General features: G+C 39.7%; 1 protein-coding gene across 1 annotated transcript in view; it reads left to right on the top strand.

The window, feature by feature from the left end:
• Positions 1-216: 216 nt before the first annotated feature.
• The window catches only part of ITGA8 (integrin subunit alpha 8), a gene marked incomplete at both ends in the record, with an annotated part of 114,070 nt that continues 90,616 nt past the window's right edge, over positions 217-23,670 (top strand). Inside the window, 8 exons of the mRNA XM_082306549.1 lie at positions 217-419; positions 699-823; positions 12,193-12,293; positions 14,823-14,946; positions 17,246-17,307; positions 18,354-18,399; positions 19,392-19,517; positions 20,652-20,696. Coding sequence (XP_082162675.1) covers positions 217-419; positions 699-823; positions 12,193-12,293; positions 14,823-14,946; positions 17,246-17,307; positions 18,354-18,399; positions 19,392-19,517; positions 20,652-20,696 — 832 coding nt within the window. The remainder of the gene's footprint in view (positions 420-698; positions 824-12,192; positions 12,294-14,822; positions 14,947-17,245; positions 17,308-18,353; positions 18,400-19,391; positions 19,518-20,651; positions 20,697-23,670) is intronic.

Here is a 23,670-nt window from a genome sequence, read left to right as displayed (position 1 = left end):
GGGCCGCCAGGGGGCGCCCGAGGGCGGCTCGCCCCGCGGCGGCGGCGGCGGCGGGGTGAGCGGGGCCGAGCCTCCCCCGCCAGCCCCCCGCCCCGCCGCCAGCGCAGGGCGGCAGCCAGACCGCCGCGGCACCGCACGGCCGCCGCGCAGCTGCGTGCCGCTCCGCTCCGCTCCGCTCCGCTCTGCCAGCGGGAGCCTGCCGCAGAGGGGGCGAGGATGCTGCGCCTCAGCCGCGGGCGCGGGGCCGGCCGCGCCCGCCGCCGGCAGCGGCCGTGCCCGCTGCTCCTCCTGTCAGCGGTGCTGTGGGCGCCGGCGCTGGTGGCCTTCAACCTGGACGAGGAGAAGCTGACGGTGTACAGCGGGCCCCCGGGCAGCTACTTCGGGTACTCGGTGGACTTCTACATCCCCGACCCCAGCACGTGAGTGCCGCCGCCGGCGGGCGGGCCGCTCCCCGCCGCGCGGCGCCCGCGGCCCGGGGGGCGGCGGGGTCCGGGCTGTGCCCGAGCGAGCGCCGCCGGGCCGCCCCTCCTGCCCGGCCGGGGCTGGGGGGCGCCGCCGGGCGTGGGGGAGGCTTTGGGGAAGGCGGTGGGCAAACGGCGGCGTCCCGGGTGACAGCCCCTGGCCCGCCGTGGCGCGGCCGCCGCCCGTCGGTCCTGGTCGCCCCCGCCGCCCCGCTGACTTGCCGGTGTGTCTCGCAGAGTCAGTGTCCTGGTGGGAGCTCCCAAAGCCAACACCACGCAGCCAGACATAGTGGAAGGAGGAGCGGTGTACTACTGCGCCTGGCCCGCCGCCCGGTGCCGGCAGATACCCTTCGATAACACCAGTAAGTGCCCCGCTGCGTCGCCGGCCGCGGCGCCGGCCGTGTCGCGCTGCTGCGCTCGGGTCCCGCTTCGGCACAAGTTTTTTCCGCGCTCGCTTTAGTTGTGTCGCTGTGGTCCGAGCATCTGCAGGTCGCTGGAGAAATCCCGCTCCTGGGGGTCCGCATGCCTGTGCGCTTGCAGGGAAGGGTTTAATGGTCCCCAGAGAAATAACAGGAGTACGACCTCCAGGATCTGTGCGTCGTTCATCTTCATGCTTTCGTGAAAGGTGTTTGTGGCAGATTCCTCATTTTGAAAATACTTTTTTTTTTTTTTTTTTTGAGTGCTCAGAGGGCAAACCCCCAAACCCCATGTCTCACATGCTTCTCTGAATCCTGGAAATCACAGGATTGCTAGTCTTTACTGTTATTTTCAGCGAGGAGTTTTCCGTCTGTTCAGATGGATGAAGTACCTCATGTAGCATGCTTATTTAATTATTTTCAGAAAGTAAGAATTTCATTTCAGAATATGGGAAGCTAGATGCAAACTGATTTAGGCACAATGTGGATAGATTATATCCACTTCCAAAATCCCAAGACAGATGTTTCTTATTTAATTAGAGGGAACACACGCTTTAAACAGTTCATGCTGTTTATGTTTTCTGTTGTCTCTTTATAGGTCTTGAAATTAATTTAAACCTAGTGTTTGCAGGGACTTTAAAACTGATCCCTTTATTTAGGCAGACTTTGACAGTTTAATCATTAAGCAAAAGTTATGATTCTTGAGGTTATATTTAATCTTAACATTTGTGGTTTATTTAAATGCGAACACAATACAATTCAGTTTTTTTCTGAGAGCACAAATTAAATTAGAAGAGCTTACTTAAATGTAGCAAGTAAGCAGTGCAGTGCTTTCCCCCTTCCAGCTCCAGCCACCCACACATCCTATTAGTGTTTAGGAACTCTACTCAGGATGACTTTCCCATCATGCTGGGCATTCTTCAAAACAGAGTGAGAGAGAGCTCCTGTATGTGTATGTGTATGTGGCTACTTGGGTATGTAATACCACATACGTACAGCATACGGTTATATATAAATGTGAATGTACAGATATAGACAGTATGCACACATTATTTTTATTGTAGTATGCTCTGAGTGTACATCTTTAAAATAAAAACAGTTTAGGAACTATTCCTGTATTTCCATCTTATGATTAGATAGTTCATGTAACAGAAGTGGAATGTATTATCTATACAAATTAATTTCAGGTTTGAATAGAAAAATTACAGGCCAAATGAAAATTCCATTGCATTTTGAAGGGACGTTTTGGAAAATGAATGAAAACTTAGTGGGGAAACCTAGAAGGACATCTGGCTTTCCTGTGAGAAACTCCAGAAAAGTTGACTAAAGAGACTCAGGACAACTCCATACTGTTGGGAGAGCTGTCCTTTTGCAGATACTATGTATACTATATAAAGGCACGAACACAGGCTGATGAGTAAGTATTATCAACAAGGCTTTGGACTGTATCACACAACTATTCGGCTCGGAATCTCCAAAGTGTGGTTCATTCAGTTTGCCTGAGACGGCAATGTCATGTCCTCTGGATAGATGCCTGACCTGTAGACAGCTGACGTTCAGTCAGAGAGAGCCCATCGTGTAGATATAAATGCACTGTATTTGGAGGAGGGACTGCAGTATAGGCAGGTTTAGCAGTGTTACCATTAGCTGTCTAATTCCAGTACCAAGGGCAGTAAAGGTGTCATTTCACACAATTCAGCAATGGCCAGCTGCCCTCATAGACAGGTTTGCATAGCTTGTACCAACACCCGTTCTTCATTGCCAGCAACATAAAGGCCATCTCCACTCTTACATGACTCTTTTTGCTGAAGTATGGATGTATATTTCATGTCAGTTTTTTTCTCTCCAAAATGCAGTACTTATAGGAGTGAGTTTTCCATCTTTTCCACTGTTCCCTCAAACAGATCAGTCCACATGAGCTCTGTCCTAGATGATACTATTTCAAATAGTCTGTTACATGCAGTTCCTTTAGAAGCCTTTGGCCATTCTACACCTACTGGGACTTAGGTAGTCCTTAGTAAATATGAGGGGTATTTTCAGTTTATGGCTCTTTTTTCTACAGGCACCTAGTACTCACTATGCCTTCTCCCTGCAACATCACTCAGAAATGCTGCTATTCCCATTTTTATATTTATCCTGATAAACAGAAAAAAGTCGGTCTGGGTTGTCAAAGATCATAAAGGAATTTGGTGATGATACTGGTACCTGACTCGAGATTTTTTATTCTTCCTTCGGTTCCTTAACCACAAGATTATTCTTTCTCCCAAAACAAAAACACACGGTAATTGTTAGAAGACTGCAAATTCAGCTCTAGCAGCTTTAATTTTAAAGATTAATGCTTCATGCCTTATAGGAGATTTTTAAAAGTCTTGGAAAGCTTTGGGAATGTTTTCTGAAACAAAACAGAAAAAATACAGATGCTGCTTCAGAGCTGGAAGATTTAATTTTGATGCATTTTCATACAGAGCTTCCTTTTTAAGTACTTTTTTCTTGACTCTAACCGAATACTATCAGCTCTTTCAGTTGGATTCACTAAGCACAATGAAAGAAACGAAACTGCTGAATAATTGAAAGCGTTTTTAATTAAGATCAGAAGTAAAAATTGAGCGGAACTAGAAAGAAAGGGAGAGTATAATGTAACACTTAAAAGGCAGTGTGACACAACAAATAGATAAAGAATTTACTAAATCAGTATTTTTCAGCCGTGAGAGTTCAATGGAGGACTTCTAAATTCTAAAGAATTTGTAAAAGGAAAGCAGATTCATGTATACCATATCCAAAGTTAGATATGTGAAATTGCTGCAGGTCACAGAAACAGTGAAATATCCGCTATAAGATAAAAATTCAAGAGATCAACAAATCCAAGTGGTTGAAAACCACTGGCTTAAATTATGTATGAGCATGAGGGCTCATCTTCCATTTCTGAGGACTGGGTACACAAATGAAGCTCAGGTATGTTGCATTCAATGCAAGTTATATTCTGCTGTTGAGGAGGGAACATACAGCGCACTTGGATGTTATTTGGACTTTTGCTGCCACAAATAAGTGTGTAAGTGGGCACCTAATTGGTAAGACTCATATGTAACTGTACAGATCATTCCACTGTTTCCACAAGAACAGTACACCTAATTTCAAGAAGGGTTCCTTCATTTGCAAATGCTTTGATGTTATTTATATTAACACTATTACTATCTTGGTCCTACTAAATGAAAACAGTGAAGACATCCGACTAGTATTCTGTGATGGCTTCAGTCGAGATTCTGGACATTTTCGAATATCACAGTGTTACCGGTGTGGACCTGCTTTGTACTAGTTTATAGTTATCCTGTATTTTACAGATATTGAGATATTTACTGAATGAATGGATAGATATGCCTTGTTATGGGGCTGTAAAGTATAACAAACTAAAAAAGAACAAAATCTCTCTCCACAAGCATTTAAGGCTTGCTGAGATGCAATGATGAACAAGAGCACGCTCATGAGTCAGGGAAGGGAAGGAAGGAAAAAATAATGTGTTGAGTTTGTAAAGTATATATTGCCTTAGACAGAGGGGGTGCTTGTTCAGAAAGTGATTTGACGGAACCAAGTAAGTGGTAGACACCTTAGTGAAAAACTTAGGCTTGCTTAGGTTAATATTATGATGGTAAGTGCTGAGATAGGATGGTCTTTGGTCCTGTAAAGGCTGTTTTGTTGAAGAGTTGGGTTTTTTTCTCTGTGAATAATATCTTTCTATTTTTAAAATAACTAAAGTTTTAGTTTAAAGAAAATAGCTTGCATGCCATAGAGTCCTGAAGGAAGAATACAAATGCTAAGCCTAACTGGACCTGACCTCCTTACACTTGTGTAAGACAACTGCAATGTTCCCCAATGGATCAGAGATCTGACACTGCAAAGGTTGCACCCAGAGTCACTGGCAAGGTGCAGCTAACCTCCCCGCCACCACACAGGCTGTGACACTCAGGACTAAACTCTATTCTTTGTGTCATCCAAGCTTTACACGACAAAAGACAAATTCTTATGGTTTGTGAAGCTCCCTTGCTCCTTTTTTCTCAGAAACTAAGATTGCATGGGGGAGTAGACATTGCATTGGTTACTAACGTATGCCCAACAGGAACATTCAGTATTCGCTCAATTCCCAGTGAAAGTTATGAAAACACTTTCAAAAATGTGTCATTACTTCCAAGTGCCATGTTCTAGCTGTCAAACACAGACTGGGTTCCTTACTACTAGCACTGATACTCAAAACCAAGACTACTCCTGAAATCATCTCTATGGCACTGTGCAAATGTTAGGATGCCCAAGCTGGTCTGAGTGCTATGAGCAGCTGCATAACTTGTGTTAATGTGGAAGTGTGTGTGGGCTAAACTACTCTGCTGAGAAGATGGCTTAGTTAGAGTTCATAGAGGTGCAGGAGTATCTGCACCCCATTCCTAAAGGGCATACCACCTAACTGAAATTGTTCTACAGGCAATTCTCCCGGATTGTCACTAATTTCTCAGATAACCTGTCTCTGTTCTTCATAGCAGCCAATCCAGAGATTTCTAAAGCAATGAGGTGCTTTACTTGCAAACTAATATCGATAATTAATCCTACTGATGAAATATTGCTCCTGACATGGGACAGAGGGAAGAGGTGGGAAGGAGGATGAAATTTTGCCATGCCGTAGGATTTGAGCTGACCCATCCATAAGCAAGTCATGTAACTGGACATTCCCATATGGATTGGCCGGTGATATGGCCTCCAGCCAAGAAGGAGCTTTAGCAGGAACTCTGCGTGTTTCCTGCTGTTGATACAGCACTGAGTCTGCAGTCCCATGTTTGCAGTTCTTTAAAGCTCCCTAAATCTGGGCACTGGGGCCAAGACTCTGGGAAGAAGCTGAAAGCACTGCCCCCGCAAGCACAACTGGTGCTTTAACCTGCTTCACTGCAGCAGGGAACTGAGATAAAGTATAATGGAAGGGCTTTTAGTATCCCCTTACTCCAGGAGATACGGACTGAAGGGCAGAGACTCTTCTCCCTTGTTTCCCTGCTCTGTAAAGCTGTCCTGTTGCATTGCAGTGTAAGGCTGTGATACGTTTCATAGAATCATAGAATGGTTTGGGTTGAAAGGGACCTTTAAAGATCATCTAGTCCAACCCCTAAACTTTTTTTTTTTTTTAAAACCCCTTTGAAACTCAGTGAGAGGACAGGGGAACAAGCACTGGCATTATATTAAAGAGCTGTGATCTGTCTTTCCTCTCTTACCTACACAAAGCTAACTTCTCCTTTTCAATTTCTTCATTGTAAACCTCATTTCATAATGACAATTTCTGCTTTAGCATTGAGGTAGAGTTACAAGTCCTTGTGTTTAAGCTGCGTGCTCTTCCATTCAGCTGCCAGGAGAGGTAGCAGGAGAGCAATATGAAGAAAACTTTCTCCCGCTTGATTAACTAGGGAACTTCTGAACCACTCAAAGCATCTTGCAGCCAGAAGCAAACTTAAATGCCCCCTGAAGTGCACTATTGGGTTTGAAATCTGGTAAAGAGCTAATAGTTCATATTTCAGAAACTCATTGTAATGGTCACTTTTAATTGTAATACTTAACAGACTGCAAGAAGTTCTTATGTTTTAAATTAGCTCCAAAAGGCAGAATTTTAGATACCACTTCCCCTAAGTTTCCAGAACTCACTGGGGTGTTGTCTTTGCTATCAGTTGACTTTACCAGTTTTAGTAAAACAGGTTATATTTTTCTGAACTAGGTGGAGAAAATTTGTACAGCCTCCGAAGAGAATCGGGGGAAGGGGATGTAGATCAGTTCTGGCCAAGCATGCAGTTGATAAAAAACATGAGCTAATCTGGCCAGCAGTTGAGCTGATTGTAACAGAACCCAGGTACTGTATAAGGAAAGGATGTATTGTGGGGCTCAGGAGGTTTAGTTACATGAAAAAATCATTAGCTGTAAAGATGGCAGGATTCTAGGGAAAACTTAGAATCCTGTTATAAAACAGAATTTGCATCTCAAGAGAAAGTGCTGAGGGAGAACTTTATTGTACTTTTAAATGTTGACACATTTCAGTCCACTCTGCCAGCAGGACCTTATCTGGAGCCTCATGGTTCACTTGTAGCATTCTGATTTATAAGAGACCCTCATGAGTTTCTTTTATAAGTCTCAGCCTTATCTAAAGAAGGGAAAAAATACCCTTAGCTATGTTAGTTCAAGCCCTGAGGTCTTAATTTGTTTTTGATCAGATTATACTTAGGGAAAAATTCCTATTGGGTTTGATGATTCTTTTTTTCTTGATTCATGGAATGAAAGTCCAAATAAAGCTCTCTAGATATGATCTATTAAATTAAAATAACTCATATGAATAGCATCTAAGGCACAATAAAAAACAGAAATTAAATAGATGTTTGCAGAATCAGATAATTCTAAAAATAGAAGCCACTATTCTCATCATGCAAGGGTTTTGCATATCCTTACTGTCTCTAAACACTATGGAGTCTTTTTTCCCCCAGCATTAATGTTGAAAGCAATTGCTTGACTTAGTTCCCTTGAGCATAGTCTTTAGCTTTGCATTTGTGTTCTGTATCTCTGTTGAGGCTCTAATATCAGTGACCCCGTGAATGTTACTGACTTACCTTTGCTTAGTAATGGGTGGTATCATTAGAATCTTTTATAGTAGTGATACCAAAAAGATACCACTCTGCCGTGGTGATAGGGTTGACAAGATCCCCTCTCTTCCCTCGCTTCTAGAATACGGGACCATGTATGCCAGTACGAACCCTTCCCTCTCTCTTCCTTCCTGTAAGCCAGGACCCTAACGATGCAGCAGAGCTGATTTCAAAGCTAAATTAGGTTGCTCAGAGCCTCGTGTAGCCAAGTTCTGAAACTACACAAGGATGGAGATGCCATAGCCTCTCTGGGGAATCTGTTTCAGTGCTTCATCACCCTCACTGTGAAGAGTGTTTTCTTTATATCTCATCAGAAGTTCCCTTACTGCAGCTTGTCTGTTGTCTCTTTTCCTTTTGCTGCATGTCTCCATGTGAGGGGGATATTCACTTTCCTTGACCTGTATATATTTATATAAATATCAATGATGTTTGTTGTTTCTATATGCTTGTATTCCCATTTTATATAAATATGGATAGGTTGAGGGGATTGTTCATCTCTACTCTATGTACATATTATTATTTATAAATACATGAAATATATATATTAAATTTTATATTATCTATATTTATTTGTATGTATGGATGCACATAGATACATACACACACAGATATACGCATATATCCAAACAGGTATTTGAAAGGGATTTGCCATCCTGGATGTAGTCTGAGTAGGTACAGATTAGAGGGAGGAGTGTAACAGCCTGCTGCAGATGCCTGATTAATGGCCACCTGCATTTATCCAGTACATACAGGCAAACACACATGCAGCAAGTAAAGATAATACTTTTCGAAGTTCCTGAAGGGTGAGAACTTACCTGAAAGGGTTGCAGGTGTATTACATAGCTGAATTTGTTGCTTTGATTAGAAGCATTGTGTTCCTGTGTTAATTTTGATTAAAATATTTTGATTTGCTTTTGTTCATTTGAGTATTTTCAAATTATAATAGATGCTGCATTTTTTACTTCTAGTTTTCAAGGGCTGAAGGAATCACAATGAGCCACTATCAGTGTTTCCATATACATCTGTTTCTTATGCAGCTCCTGATTACTACAACAAAGAAATATCTGTAAGAGTAATGTTTGATTCATGCCTGTTAAACAGTTTATAATGTGCTGACTCAGTGATTGAGAGGAGACCAATCCCCATAGAAAGTGCCAAATTTAGTCTAATGTGTGCAAATGATGGATTTGCATTAACACTTGCTTCAGATTCAGGCTTTAATTCCTAAAAATGAATCTCTGCACTGTTGTTCTTACATATGTTTGCTTTTTACTGTCTGAATTCAAATTTTTCTACTTGTCCAGCTACTACTTTGGCAATTTAAGGGGCCTTTTTCCCTTTGTAGCCCCTAAGTATCTCAAGTCTAAAAGACTAGGTGAAGGAGCGCTGATTTTGAGAATCAGGTTTCACCATCTCCAGAGCTGCTTCTGAAGCTGGATTGCGGGGCAGTACCAACAACGTACAGGAGTCTTGGCTCCTGCAGCAGAAAATGAGATGCTTTTGCGTTGCTGAAATACAATTTAAGGATGTCCTTGCACCTACATTTATCCTTGTACATCTCTCTGCTTTGCATACTCCTGGTTGTCTGGGCCTTAGCCTACAATACAGTCTTAGGCAGTACAATTAAGACTGACTCCAGGGCTGAGTTTCAAGCCAAATTTGCGAGTCATGCAGACTGTTGACCATCTGGAACAGCTCCTGGGCTGGCTCTGAAGCAATCCAGCTGGTACTCATGCACTCCCTGGACCACTCCGTGGACAGGCTCAGGCGTTGTGTGCCCAGCCCAGCTGCTGCCTTGTATTCTAGCTATCCTTGCCCTAGTGTCACGTATCGTGATACAAGATAGCCTGGACTCCTTCCTAAAAGGGGCCAGGCATTCCCCTCCAGAAGAGAAGATGACATTTGAATGCAACCTGAATTCAAGCCAAGTTTTTGCTGCTCACAGAAATATAGCTTAGCGTGTGGGTAAGGTACAGTATAGACATAGCCTGTGGGCCTCAGATCCCCATAAATAACACAAGGAGAGATATTTCCGTGTCATATAAGGGTGTTGCCAGAACACAGACATGTTATTTTTTGAAACACTTAGATAACACAGTTTTGAGGGATGTACCAAAGACAGAAATAACAAATTGTTTTCTTTTTTTTTTTGAAAACTGGATTGAGATTTATCTGAGTAAACAAATAACTTTTGTCTGAGTCTAGACTAAGTTGGTCATCCTTGGTTGTCTACAGTTGGTAAAAAAAATTATGTACTTTTAGGTCATGGTTCTGACCTTCTCAGATGTTTGCTTTAGGAGAGCTCTGCCCTCAGTTGTAAGTGAATGACTAGCTCAGAAGTGGACATTTACAGTGACCATTCAGAGCCTTGTAGTCTAATGGAATACAATCAGGGCACAGTAACGATAGTCCATGTGTATTCAGGCAAGTTAATTGTGTATATAGCTTCATTTTGATAAAGTTATAGGGGAAGCAATAGCTGGTTCACAGCAATCTGAAATACTGAATGGTTGTTACATACAAAAGGCTAAACTGTATTTTAAGGCACAACCTCAGAAACTAGGAATATGGCTCCAACGCTCCAGCAAGGATCCTGAACAAAGGTGATGATTAGAGAATTTCTGCCAAAGGAGATTTATCTAGGGAAAAAAGCTATTTATTAATTTGGGGGTGTGTGATATTTTACTAATTATTTTATAATGAAAATCCTGTGCCACATGATGAAGGATTCATACTACACCATATGCCACTAAGCGGGCTGGGGAGGTATGTGTACAATTCTTGCAGATCTACTGGTAAATTCAGCCATGGTTTTTATAAATCCTGCAAACGGTGGTACTAGTTTTGAAGACTAACATCTTCTCAAATTTGAGTATAGTTTGCCATACTTTTGCCAAGTATGCTGTTTTGATTGAAGATGTAAGCTCTTTTTAAGTTAGAATACTGGTTGTGAGTATCCTGAGAGCCAGGCTAGCATTGGCTGCTGTAAGCTGACCGTGGCTGATTTTCAAGCTTCAAAAGCTTTGTTTCTATCAAGACCTCATCTGTGGACATCGATCATGTTCAGATCTGCTGGAGCATTAAAAAAATAAAAAAAGAGACCTTTAAAGTTTGAAAGGGTCTCACTTCACTGGAAAAAATAATCAAAAGCGGTGTTGCCAACAACTAGGTAGAAGCTGGCAGCTCCTACAATGCAGTGTGTCAAAGTCGCTGTCTCCCACACTCTTAAAGTTTAAGCCTAACTTAAATAAAATGTATTTTTAAAATGAATACTTTCAGAGTGATTTTAAATTATTCTTCCTGAATTTTTAAGATCTGAATATTCCTGAAATTTCTCTCTCTTATCTCTCTAAGCATGGATTTCCATACTAGCTCCTGTAATTGGTGCAGCACAGAAACAGATATTTGTATGAAGGAAGATGTTTTCTCAGAGACTTTTGAACTTTCACAGTTTCATTCTCATTCAACTTTCTTTCATGTTTATTAGAAAAATACAGAGATAGAGTACCCTTGTTCTCCAAATGTAATACATTTTTCTTTCTAATTCAGTTTATATCTGTAACATTTATGAGGTTACCACGAGCTGAGGTGACTGGTGATCCAACATCCTAGAAAAGCATTCAGATATCATCTCCTTTATTCCTGTCGGGCAAATCCCAGGAAGTGTTGGCTTTTTAAAGGTGACAATAATACCAACTGCATTTTTCTTCAGTTTTTTTAAAAAATATATGTAAATCCATACAAGATAATCTCACATTACATTTTTTTTCTACATTCCAAAGTAGATGGTATATGGTTTTATATCACTTAGAGTGAATAAAAAGGATTGATTCTTGTGAAATCACTCCTGATAGGAAACAGAAACAAACATGAGGGAATGCAGATACAAGGGGGAAGGAGTAATGCCCTGCTTATGTATAAATTGAGAAGTTCATTAGGAATGACTGGTAAGGGAAGAGCATAGCTCATGAACATATGGGAAATCAGTTTACTTCAGAGAACTGAGGGTGAAAGGAAGGGATGTCTGCTTTTTATTAAAACCTGAAATGCATTATAATTGGCCTGAGTCTTTGCCCAGATGGCTTCTCTTATGCTGACATCTGCAAGAGTGTATGTAAAGCAACATTAAGGAGCTGTCTCTTGTGACAGTGTGTACACATGTAATTCTATTAAAAACTAAGTCCTTTGCTATCCGTAGTGTTGGTCTTTGAATAAGCATGTTAAGAAATGTCATTTGTTTGACAAAAACTGATTATGGAACTTGCTTTTTACATGGAAAGTTTCTACCATGCATGAGAAAACTTTTTAGGGCTTTTCACCTGTTTCTGTAGATTCTTGTTCATTCTTCATCATAAATTCCAGGTATACTTTTTTTTTTTTTTTCTTTTCAGGGGGGAAACACAGGGTTTCTTCTTCCAGTCCTTTGTATTTTTTTCTGAAGTTTAAGTGTAATTATTTTGAATTTTCACATCTGAATTTAAGCTGTTTTCCACTGACCAGTAAGAAGTTTAAATGACACTAGAAGGTCCATTTCCTATTAAGCTGGTAGGATGATGGTAGTGGATGCAATGTAATATATCCATTAGTCTGTTCACTTGTATCTGTAATTAATAGCATAATACTTTTTAAAATAAGCTGTCAACATACCGCTTCTTTCTTTGTCAGACAACAGGAAAATTAAAGTCAATGGCACCAGGGAACCTATTGAGTTTAAGACAAATCAGTGGTTTGGGGCAACAGTCAAAGCTCATAAAGAAAAAGTTGTGGTAAGTCTTATGCATTTGGTATTCATTTGGAAATAATGTTTATTTTTCTCAAAGATATATCCTTAATAGCTCTCTATGTGTAGATTATGGAAACAACTCCATGATTATGCATGAATTATAAAACAGATGTGTATATAACTCAGAAAATGAAAGCAGTCTATAAAATCAGGTTGAACTGATCAAGTGAAGATGATCCCACTGCCATGTGAAAACAGCAGAACGCTATATTGTTATGGAAGTGCATGATGATTTTTTTTAAACAGATAATGGACATATTTTAGAGATACACGGTAACTGATAGCTATATGCTATAAAATATTTTGTATTATGAAGCTTTATTTGGAATGTTAAATGCAGAATGTAATGGAAGCCAAGAACCTGTGCTGAAGATCAGTTAGTAAGAGAAAGCACTGACCTCTTTTGTCACATTTACATTGTTTTGAACAGCTGTGTCATAGTCATGGTAAAACAGCTGCAAAAAAGTCATGATAAAAAAGCTCCAAGTCAAGATTGCTGTCAAAGTGCAATGTCTGTTTCCCAGTTTCGCTGAACATTTTACCTGTATTGATAGAGGACCCCAGCAGGGGGCAAGTACTTTTATTGCTTAGCAAAGTAGTGGTGATGCTGCTTATACACAGACGTTTACAATTTATGCACTAAGGTTTACATTGAAAATGTCGCTGAAATAATTGTGATAAGAATAATTAGTTTAGTCATTAGTTTTATTAGTTTTCACAATAGCAAAGCAATAATTTGTGTCTTGGGATTTGCTTAAAATTTCCCGTTATTACTTAAGAAGTAGTCATGAGGGAAGAAGTATCTAAAGGAAATGCTTTCCCTTATATAGTATGCCTTGTGGCTAACCTAGGGAAGGATTTTGACATGAAACATGTAATGAATAAAACTTCACCCTATTCTGTTACAGAGCTAAGTAAATGTAAAAATTTTAAAAAATTCTAAAAATAGCTGAAGATTTTTCATTTTGTGTACTCTACTAAATAACAGTTAACAAACTGAAATAAAAGCGTTCTTTACCGCCATTTGCTGAATCTTAATCAAGTGAGCAGAAAACCTCATGACCAGCTGATGTGCTGTGTCTGTACTGACCAAACTTTCTTTTGCTCCTGATAACTCTTCTCAGGCTTTCTGAAACAGAGGTGTAGTCAACACTTTTCAGGCAAAAATTTGAACAGTGAAGGTAGAAAACTTTGTCTTCTAAGCTTTGTAGACTGAAAGGAGAGAAAAAGAAAATATCATCAAGCTATCAGAAACTGTAAAACTACAAATATGATAGTAAACTGCATTAGGGCAACGTTTATGATGATATTGAGTTCTTGTATCAATCCAGTTTGCTTGATGTCAAATGTACCTAAAATCACACTCACAGGACATGTAATGCTCTTTGCTGCACCCTGGTTTTGCTCTCTTAATCTGTAAGGTCTTCTAGGCAGGGGCATGTTAAGAATCCCTGGTCCTTAAACTGTTGTTGCCAAAGCTCTGACTTTTATGATAAGCTCTGAGTAGCACAGTGGTTCATCCAGCTGGAACCAATTGCAGAACGAAGGCTTATATGGTAGTGTGAATAATAACAGTGCCTTGCCAGAGGTAGACAGGTTTCTGATTGGAAAAGTAAGACAAGGTAGGACATGATGAAGGATTTGTTTGTATCTTGCAGAGGCAAGGTTGTAGGGAGAGGTAGTGTCTTCCCCTGCCCCCGCCAGCCAATTGAACAGTTTTACGGCACAGGAACCCCTGAAGAATGACTTACATACCTGACAGCTTATCTTTTTTATTTTTCCAATTATCTGAATTACTTTCAAAAAAGGTAATGTCTCTCTCTACACAACTTGTATATCTTTTATCCTTACACTGTCATGTTTGTAACACCACTACCGTAACACAGATTAGAAGATTCACTTAGCCAAAACTTGCTTAGCAAAAACCTGTTCACTCAGAGACCATTGAATGCATTACAGCTGTATCAACTCTCCAAAAATTTGAACCAGGGTTTTATAAGGCGGCAGACAATCTGATGATTGTGATAGGCAATATGGCACACACCCTGACAAACCTCCTTCTGCTAAGTAGAGTAGAATCATAGCAGTTCTGCTGCAACAGCCATTATCTTAAGACATATCAGGACAGAAGTAGGAATATCTTCGGCCACATGTATGTGATATACATCTTAAACTATGGGATCAAGTCCTGTGCAATGAGCAGTAGTAGAACAAACATATTACTTGTGAAGCAGGCTAAGAGGGTATTTGCAACATATGCTTAAATGTGAGTTGTAATCCCTGACAGATTTCACCTGCTGAGGGCTATAAGTGAAAGATCAGACTATGCTTTTCAGGTTATAATGAAATTATAAGAAGCAACGTTCCTGCGTTTTCTTCTGTCAATACGTTATGATCATTGCTGTATGAATGATACAATACCAGAGAGAATCCTTATATACTGTTTATTAAAAACTAGATTTGCCAGATGCGTGTGTGAAATGTATGCGTGACATCGTTTCTGTTTTGATAGGCTTGTGCCCCCTTATATCATTGGAGAACCCTTAAAGATAGCCCTGAGAAGGACCCTGTTGGCACCTGCTATGTAGCAATTCAGAACTTCAGTGCCTATGCTGAATATTCACCTTGTCGCAACAGTAAGTATTAATAGGAACAATCCCGTGTTGGAGGAATTGATATTGCACTCAATGTTTTCATCCTTTCAGTCTTCACACAGTCTTGGTTGAATGAAGATTACTATATGACATTATTGCATCGGATGAGGGTTTAAAGAAGAATCGACATTAAATTATATGCCTGCAATTGGATGCTTTATTGTATAATTGAAAGAGGAGAAATTAAGTAAATTAAGCTTATGCAGTTATAGTGATGAGTTATAATTGGTTCAATTTAAATGGCTTTAAAATGTAGCAAACAGATCTATACAAGAACCAGACAGCATTTTAAACCAATTATTCATGCTTATGCTGAGTATAAATCTCTCATCACAGGATCACCATCTGAAGACCAGACCCTGCACAGAAACACACAAGCCTGTATCACCATTCATGCCAATATCATCCACAATAGCTCATTTATGAAGGACTTCCAGCATGGAAGAAAGCCATGCACATTAGCACTGCTGCTCCACACTCTCCTCTGCTATTCTGAGGATGTGCTACCCATCTCTGGGCCTTACTTCTTGGGGAATAGGGAAAAACATGTATATTTACAGCCAAGTTCAGTTACCTAGGAGTCTGCAGAAAATGCCACGCATTAGATTATATCAGTCGTTCATCCTGTTCAACATCCTATGTCTAAGTGTTTATGATGATTATTAATACCCTCATTACCTCAGTGCTCCAAATTATTAAAATCAATATGAAGTATCCAGTGACTTTACTGAGCTTTGGACTGGGCTAGGTCTATGGCAGTTTCTGCACTCACGGATCAGAGAATTGTTCTCTCAGTTACTTTTCTAAAGGTAATGTGTGTAAGATAGTAAATATGATGGGCTTACCTGTCCCTTCCACGGGAAACCCTCACAGCAAAGGTATGGTGTTGTTCAGTTTAGCTGAGATGGGTAGCCGTTTCAAGTTGCATGTGCTAGCCCATAACATGAGAAGTCTGAATGTGGTTCCTTGTCACGATACCCCTTGTACGGAGAGCCTGCTATTGCAGCTAGCGTTCTTGCCATGTGCACATGGGCTAACTTCAAAATACACCTTTTAACTGCTCCTCTACTGCAAACTGTGCTCCTACCTTCAAATTTCTCATGGATTATTTTGCCAAGTAACAAAAGTAACAGGTGTTTTACAGAAAAAGTAGACATTTGCTTCACATAATTAAAAGGTCTCTTTCCTTTGAAGATGTAGAGACAGCATCATATCATGTGCTGGATTTTCCTGACATCTGACAGCTGTGTGATAATATAGCCCAATAATGCTTTCCGTGGTCTACCAGAAAATCAGCACACCTATAGCAACATGAGATATTTGCATGTACATTCAGTGCTACTCTGTGGCTTTCCTTTTCTCACATTGTAGTACAGCTCTAAACTGAGTTGTGCTACATCTTTCTTTTAAAGCCTAATTCTTGTCCCTGGATGGACAGGTACAGAAAGAAGCTCAATCTGTAAGAAACGGTTACCGTAAGATGTGCTTCATGTACTTCTGATGTCTCACTTTGCCAAAGGCTTATGCCATTTGAAGAGAGAGTTCGAGTGGCCATTCCTGCTCTCAGTTTCCCAATCCTACAGACTTCCAGCACTCATAGGAAAGCCCTAAAATGCATGCCAACACACTTTGTATAATTATGTAAGGATCTGGAGACTAGAAATAAGAATGGACAGAAGCAGGAAAGATGTTTTTCCATGTACAAATGTGCATCCAAAATTATATTACACTTCAGTCCTCATTGAGCAAATGTCTATCAATTAAAGGGCTGGCCCTTGTGAAGGACAAATGCCCCTTTCCCTTCCCATAGTACAGATAACCAGGATGTTGTCTGAACATTGACCCATGCTGACCCATCCACTATGTCAACGTTTTCTGAGAATGCCTTAGTAAACACTCATTTTTGTGTTTATGGCAGAGCGGACTGTGGTGACCATTCTCGGATTTCTTGTTATGTTGTTTACTTTTGTATCTCCAGCCAAACTCAAACTGAATCCCTGGTAGTTGTTGCAAGGGTAGTTGTTGCAAGGGTCCTTCCTTGGCAGTGAGAAGAGAAAGTCCCAAGTAACTGGTCCTGTTTTTCAAAATCTTCACGAGGGGGCTGCATGTTTAGGGTCCTGTAGAAGGTCTTGATTTGCTTTACCTCTTCTAAAAAAGAACACACATCTTTTCACACATTTTGGTAGTTTTGCATTTACAGCCTTACAGCTCCAGGGAGGTGTAAGCTGTCTTCCACATGCACTGTGAAATCAATAAAATGTTTCTACCTTCATAATTGCAGGCAATGCAGATCCCGAAGGACAAGGCTTTTGTCAAGCAGGTTTCAGCTTAGATTTTTACAAGGTGAGATTCTGCTTCTGAATACTTTGACCAAATGTAATTCTGATATATCCCCACTGCTCAAGCACTGTCTCTGTGATTAGGAGTTTATCCCCATGCTGTTGCATATGGAAAGTTTCATGAAATTGTTGCAAGTTCTTTCCTCCTTTTCAAGCTTCAAACTTTCTGGTTTCATTAATAAAAGAAATACTGCAATCAGCACCTGTTTATCTCTTTGCAGCACTCCAGTCTGACTCTGCTTAGTCTATCTTTATAGATAATTAGGTGAAAAATTGTATGTGTTTCTATCTTAGTGTGTCCCGCTTATGATGCTTTCCAGAGACCTGACTTTCAGGAAATAATGGGCAGGCACTAGGTAGTTTTTAAAAGTTAAAATAGCTTGTATAAGGATGCTTTTGGAGGCAGACTAGTCATTGAGTAAGACCATTCTAATAAGCTTTCTAATAAGCGAAAGTGCTTAAGGGAAACAGCTAGTTGTTCTTATATGCCAAGAGGGTCCAGAAACAATATTGTGGGCCAAAGAATAAACTTTGCAACTATTGTTATTATCTGTGCCACTATTACAGCACCAGGACCTCACTTAACTTTGGTCATTGCCGTTGTTTTCAGTGTTCTGCAGCTACATTGTTATTCACATTATTAATAGCTGAGGAATTGTAGGCAGACAAAAGTATATTTCTCTATAAAGCATTACTGTTGCTTCATTGAATGTGAAGACCCTCTTTTATGCTGACTTTGTTTTGTTACAAATAATCAGCAATTTTTAGAATGCTATGTTATTGCTAAAAAAAATTATGGCTTTCATTCAAGTGAAGATGCGTAGGGTGATCTTAACTTTATGGATAAACTTATGTGGATAACAACTTGTGGATAACTTAACTGTGGATTTTCCTGCACATCCATGCACCTACATCCTTTCCTTGGACAGGGCTATTCTCCTTTATCATGATTCTGGTATTCTTTTGATCATTTAAATTGTTTTTCCCATGCATGCTTAATTTTGTTGTGTTCTTTTGTTGTGTAATTTTATTCAATTCTGCTTTTTATAGAATGGAGACCTGATAGTAGGCGGGCCTGGTAGTTTTTATTGGCAAGGTATGTTCATCTGGCTGGTTAACTTGATCTAAGCAGTGAAGCAGAAAGTTGTGGAAAATGTTGTTCTAGATTTCCATTGTTTTCTCAGTTTAAGATAACCAGTCTCTGGTCTTATTTTCAAAAAATATAAATTAGAAGAATTGCTTAACAAGCAACTGAGCATAAAAATAAGTCAGGAAAAATTCAGGATGTAGGTTGTATAGAAAGTGAAACAAATAGAAAGCTATTTTTATGTTGGCATTTTAGCACATTTGTCATTTAGTTAATAAGCTGACTTTTTCTGTAGAAACACTGCAATTTTAAAAATAGCTACTATTTGTACAGCAAATGTAGTAATTTCCAAGTTTTTGTCACTATTTGTTTCTGAATACAACCTTTTATTGCTATCTGCATATATTTTTAGTTCATTTGTGGCATCACCGTAGTTTCCAAGATGTAGTTTCTCATGTAGATAAAATCTGAAGTGGTTTTGGTAAAGAGTTAAAAGGGTATTTTTGCTTTAACCTGTTTTGACGTGTATGATATAGCTGATTCCCAGACTCTGCCTACTGACTTGCACGTTGTCAGCCTCACTGGTGTGTGTTTTTGCATTGCCATTAAAGGAGGAAGATCTAGTTGATTATGATGGTAGGGAATTCATTTGAATTCTCCATTGAGAAATTGCTTCCATTGGTCTACTACATTTGTACAGTACAGCATCAGAAGGTAGCTGAGCCTGAAAATGCTTGTCTTTAGTTTGAACCAGCACCTTGAAATGGGTCTGGAGATGTTTTTGTGATAGTTCAATAGAGTCTCAATGCCTTGTTGTATAGATTTATGTGTACTCTTGAGATTTTCAGGGTAATAATGGAGAAAGATTGAGAGAAGATGTCTACTCTTTGCATCTCAGCTATATTATCCCTTCAGCTCTGTTCTGATGTTCTGCTAGCCCTATCTTGTAGAAACTGGCTCTCCTTTATGTCCCTTTCATTTATGAAGTTGTTTGAATCCAGGTCAGGTAATCACTGCAAGTGTTGCGGATATCATTGCAAATTATTCCTTCAAGGATATTCTGAGGAAACTGGCACGGGAGAAGCAAACAGGAGTGGCACCACCCTCATATGATGACAATTACATGGGTAAGCTAAGCTCTATGTCAGTTAGCAATATGTTCTAAAAGCATGGGGCTTATATAAATGTGAAAACAAGCACTAAATTACTGATGTCCCAATTGTGAGAGAATTTGAACATGTTTTGCCTTAAGCACAACAGCAAATCAGTAGTTTGCTAGTTACTTCAATGGGATTATGAACATCCTTAAAATTATGCACAGCAACAGGGTTTGAGGGTTGAGATCTTAAATGGCTTGTTAGAGTTCTTATTATTTCATCTTAAATAATTAAGCAGAAATATAAAATTTTCCTATTTCTATCTATTTTCATTCCAAGATGATGGATTGAGTTTAAAGTAATTAAAGACTATTTCAATTTTTAATAGATAAAAGAAGATTCAGTTATGCAGTATTTTGTGCAGTACTGCACAAATGCCCTATTTATTCTCACTGATACTGAAAAGATAAAATTGAAGTAAACAATAAGAAGTCAGTTTGAAGATATTAGTTAATAAATAGAAAAAAACCTCCGCGTACCTTTTATTCGTACTGATCTCTTAAGAATTTGCATGATATTCATGTGTGTCTGCATGTAAGACATTTCTTCACATAATTAGAGAAAAGATGCAGTGGAATTTGAAGGCAAAGATGCATCCTTTCATCTCTGCCCATAGATTTGAAATTGCAGTCCCTGATACAACCCAAAAGTCTTTACTCTGTCAATAGCAACTATCTCACAGGTTTACTAAAGCTCCAGAAGGTACTCAGCTGCATCTTTGGAAATCTGTCTTCCATATAGAGCTAAAACAGGATACTCACACATGACAATACAGTAATGAAAACCTAAATTGTATCAATAGCTGTTAGGGCAAACTACCATAGTACCTGCTGTTTTTTCAGATAAATTATTAAGTACTGATGATTTAAAAGCTCTTTTTTTTTGAGAAAAAGGATAGGTTTATTATACATTCAGACCTACAGTTAATTTAGTCATAATAATGTGGTAAACAATTTTCCTTTTTTCCACACAGTTTTAGTATACTAATGTTAGAAAATTTGCGTTCTGGTGATCAGATGAACAGACAAATCTGATTGTCCTTGCATATTTTTTGAAAGAAATGGTTTATCAAAAGTGTTTTGCTTGTAATTTATCTTTAAACAGGATACTCAGTGGCTGCTGGGGAATTTACTGGGGATTCTGAACAAGGTAAGAAGCTATATACCTGAATGGAAACTGTATGGCCGTACACCTCATAGAGATTCCTCATTTTGGGTCTCTACGCAGGAACGTACCTTTTATACCTTTGAAACACTGGTGAGACTTACACTATCTGTACCCAATATTCTCAGAGGCAAATATTTCCTTAGAAGGTATAGCATAACAGAGTAGAATTTAAGTAACCCAAAAGTCTGAATCTGTTGTTATGGTATCATGCCCATGCATCTGTTCAGCAGTTAGAGCTGTGATGGCATGGTAGGTGGAGCCACTTAATTTAGCCAGTTTGGTGACCAGTAGTAACAAGTGGAGTAATGGTAGTAGTAACAGTGCAGTCCTGTACAGTCTTTCGGTCCATGCTCAAGTTACTCACCTGTGTGGAGGCTGCTGGACCTCATGGCTTGGAAATGTCTGTGAATGCTGAAAGCACACTTCTGACTGCCACATGAACATCACAGCCCAGGCTAGGAGATAACATTCAGCTGCTTCTGGACAAAGCCATGTGTCTACACCAGCATGCTAGCTCTTGTTCTTGGCTCTATGAAAGTTTCCCTAGTTCCAGTTCATGTGCCTTAAGGATGGGGTGCCTGAGGCAGTTCATTAGCTGACCCTTTTCCCACATTATATTTTCCTGCACAGGCGTAATGCAGTAAGAACAAGTTCCCTGTGCTCTTGCTCCTATCCTGAGCCTTATATTTAACTGCAGGAGACAGAAGAATTTAATTCCTCCTATTAAAACCTGGGCTTAGAGGAGAGAAAACATTCTACAGGAAGATGAGGTGTTCAGTTAGTCCCTTGAATTAGGAAAAGCTGAATATACATGACTATAAATATCCAAATAGAGACTTTGTAAAGGTTCTTGGATCACGTAAGTTTGATACAGGACATATTTAGAATAATTCACATTTAGACAGCAACTGTCATCCACAAAGAACGAGACATCTCACAGACTTAATAGCATTGCTTAAAAATGTCATCACTGTGAAAGCTTCACCTGAAATGTTTCATGATCTGTAAAACACCACCTTCTAGGACTCTACATTCATGATTTGATAAAGTAGAGCAATGTGCACTGAGGAAAAGGTTTTGACCAAAATTACAGGATAAATATTTTTTTAAATGTGCAGAATGTCATTACATAACTTAGAATTCAGCTCAAACACTGAGGTTCAAGTTGTTCCCTTTGGCAAAAAGTGACACAGGATATTTAGTATGTATCACATGTCAGGGAAAACTGCCCTGGAAGGTGGCAGCTTCAGTAACATAGTTCTGTAATTCTCTAAGGACAAAGTCAGAGCAATCCATCCTGCAGGGGCTAGGTTTAGCAGCAGTAGTTCTTGCAGCACCACTGTGGATTTAAGTAAATACCAACAAGATTTAAACCTCACTTAACTGATGTGCTGAAGTCATAGCACAAAGTGCTGTGGCAGGAGAACTAAAAACAAGCTGAACGTTGTCTGATTTTTAAGTTGTAAAATAAGTTTTGTGGGTGTGTTAGAAATTGAACACTGGTTTTTCTGTGTCTCCGCAAGTTGAATCCGGCGTAGAAGAAAAGCTCCTGTCACAGCTGTCTGTTTGGTAGAGTATGTTAAAAATAATCAGTTATAAATAGAAATTTGTCCATGATTTAGCTATTTTCAGGTGTTCTGAAATTGTACAGGATTTCAAAACTATAGTTAGCTGAAAATATCTGTTATCCCTGGTGTTTCATACCTTAAGAGCTATGTTTCTTGTGTAAGGCTGACAGTCTGTCGGAAACTATTGTTTAAGGGGTAGCATTCTTGAGGGGTCAACAGCTCCATGGTCCAGACTCACAAAGCCAATAGAGACATAGTACATTTCTAGAAATGAACCCAGCTCCCCAGAACTGCTGCTGCTTAATCCCTATAGAGTTTCCTGTCCTGTGCCACTATGGGTTAAAAAAAAAAAAAATAATTTTGAGCCAAATGCTATAATGTGGGAAAAGATATGTCCCTGGTAATGGAAGGCTGCAGCCATCTATATATTTTTTTTTCTTTTTTTTAATTCATACTCACATTTTTATAATGGATGATTCTTGAATCAGTAAGTCACGTGAATGATAAGCACAAAGAATTGCATTGTTGGCTGACCTGGAAATTGTCCTGTGTCCTGTTCAGTCCTTCATTACTACTTCCATCTCTCCTTGACCAAACATATTCAACCACAGGGCAGTATATAAACCCAGAGAGGAACAGAGGAATGCTAGGTCAATACAAGCAGGTGTCTGAGGTGCTCTGGTATCTGAAGTTCTTGCTGCTGTCTTCTGATGTGGATATCCTAATGAGGGAACGTTTAGAGAGTAAGACTGCAGGCTCTGACTTTGCTCTTTTCTTCTTTTTTTTTCCATTTTTTCCACTAGTTGCTTAAGATTTCACCATTGAGCAGAAGTGCATCCTGGAAGGCAGCTAGGTCCATTGTTTCATGTTCTTGTTCAATGGATTCCACCAATGCTACGCACAAAAATTTCCTTGTAATGCTTTTAGGTAGCCTGTGCAGAACTTGTCGAACACTTTCATGGCATCGAGCCAAATAACAGATGAGATAAACTGTTGTGCAGCCAGAAAGAAAAGGGGTATTTGTAAGGACAGTTGTGTTTAACTTCTGTACTCTAGTGTGTGATGCCACAACTAATTCTGGTTCCATCAATCCACAGCTGTCAGGTGACAAGCTGAATTGTATGAAGAGCTTTATTATACCGTGCTATGCTAAGTAATGCTAGGCAGAAAGAGATCTCTGGACGAGTGTATTCAGCAGTTAAGATGTAATATTTCATGCAACTAGATGCACTGAATGAATGTTAAAATCTTAAGAATTAATGTCCTGAAGTGATTTGCAGGTGTTTCTGGTACAGGTAACAAACAAAATCCTAAGGGATTTTGTCAAGGAAGGGACGTCAAGGAAGAATTTAAGTGGCATGGGATGCATGTTGCATGCACCACTCAGA

Source organism: Platalea leucorodia, assembly GCF_965183815.1.
Source record: "Platalea leucorodia genome assembly, chromosome: 1".
NCBI classification, from domain to species: domain Eukaryota; kingdom Metazoa; phylum Chordata; class Aves; order Pelecaniformes; family Threskiornithidae; genus Platalea; species Platalea leucorodia.
The sequence above is the reverse complement of the archived record's forward strand: the minus strand, read 5'-3'. Positions and strand labels throughout refer to the sequence as shown.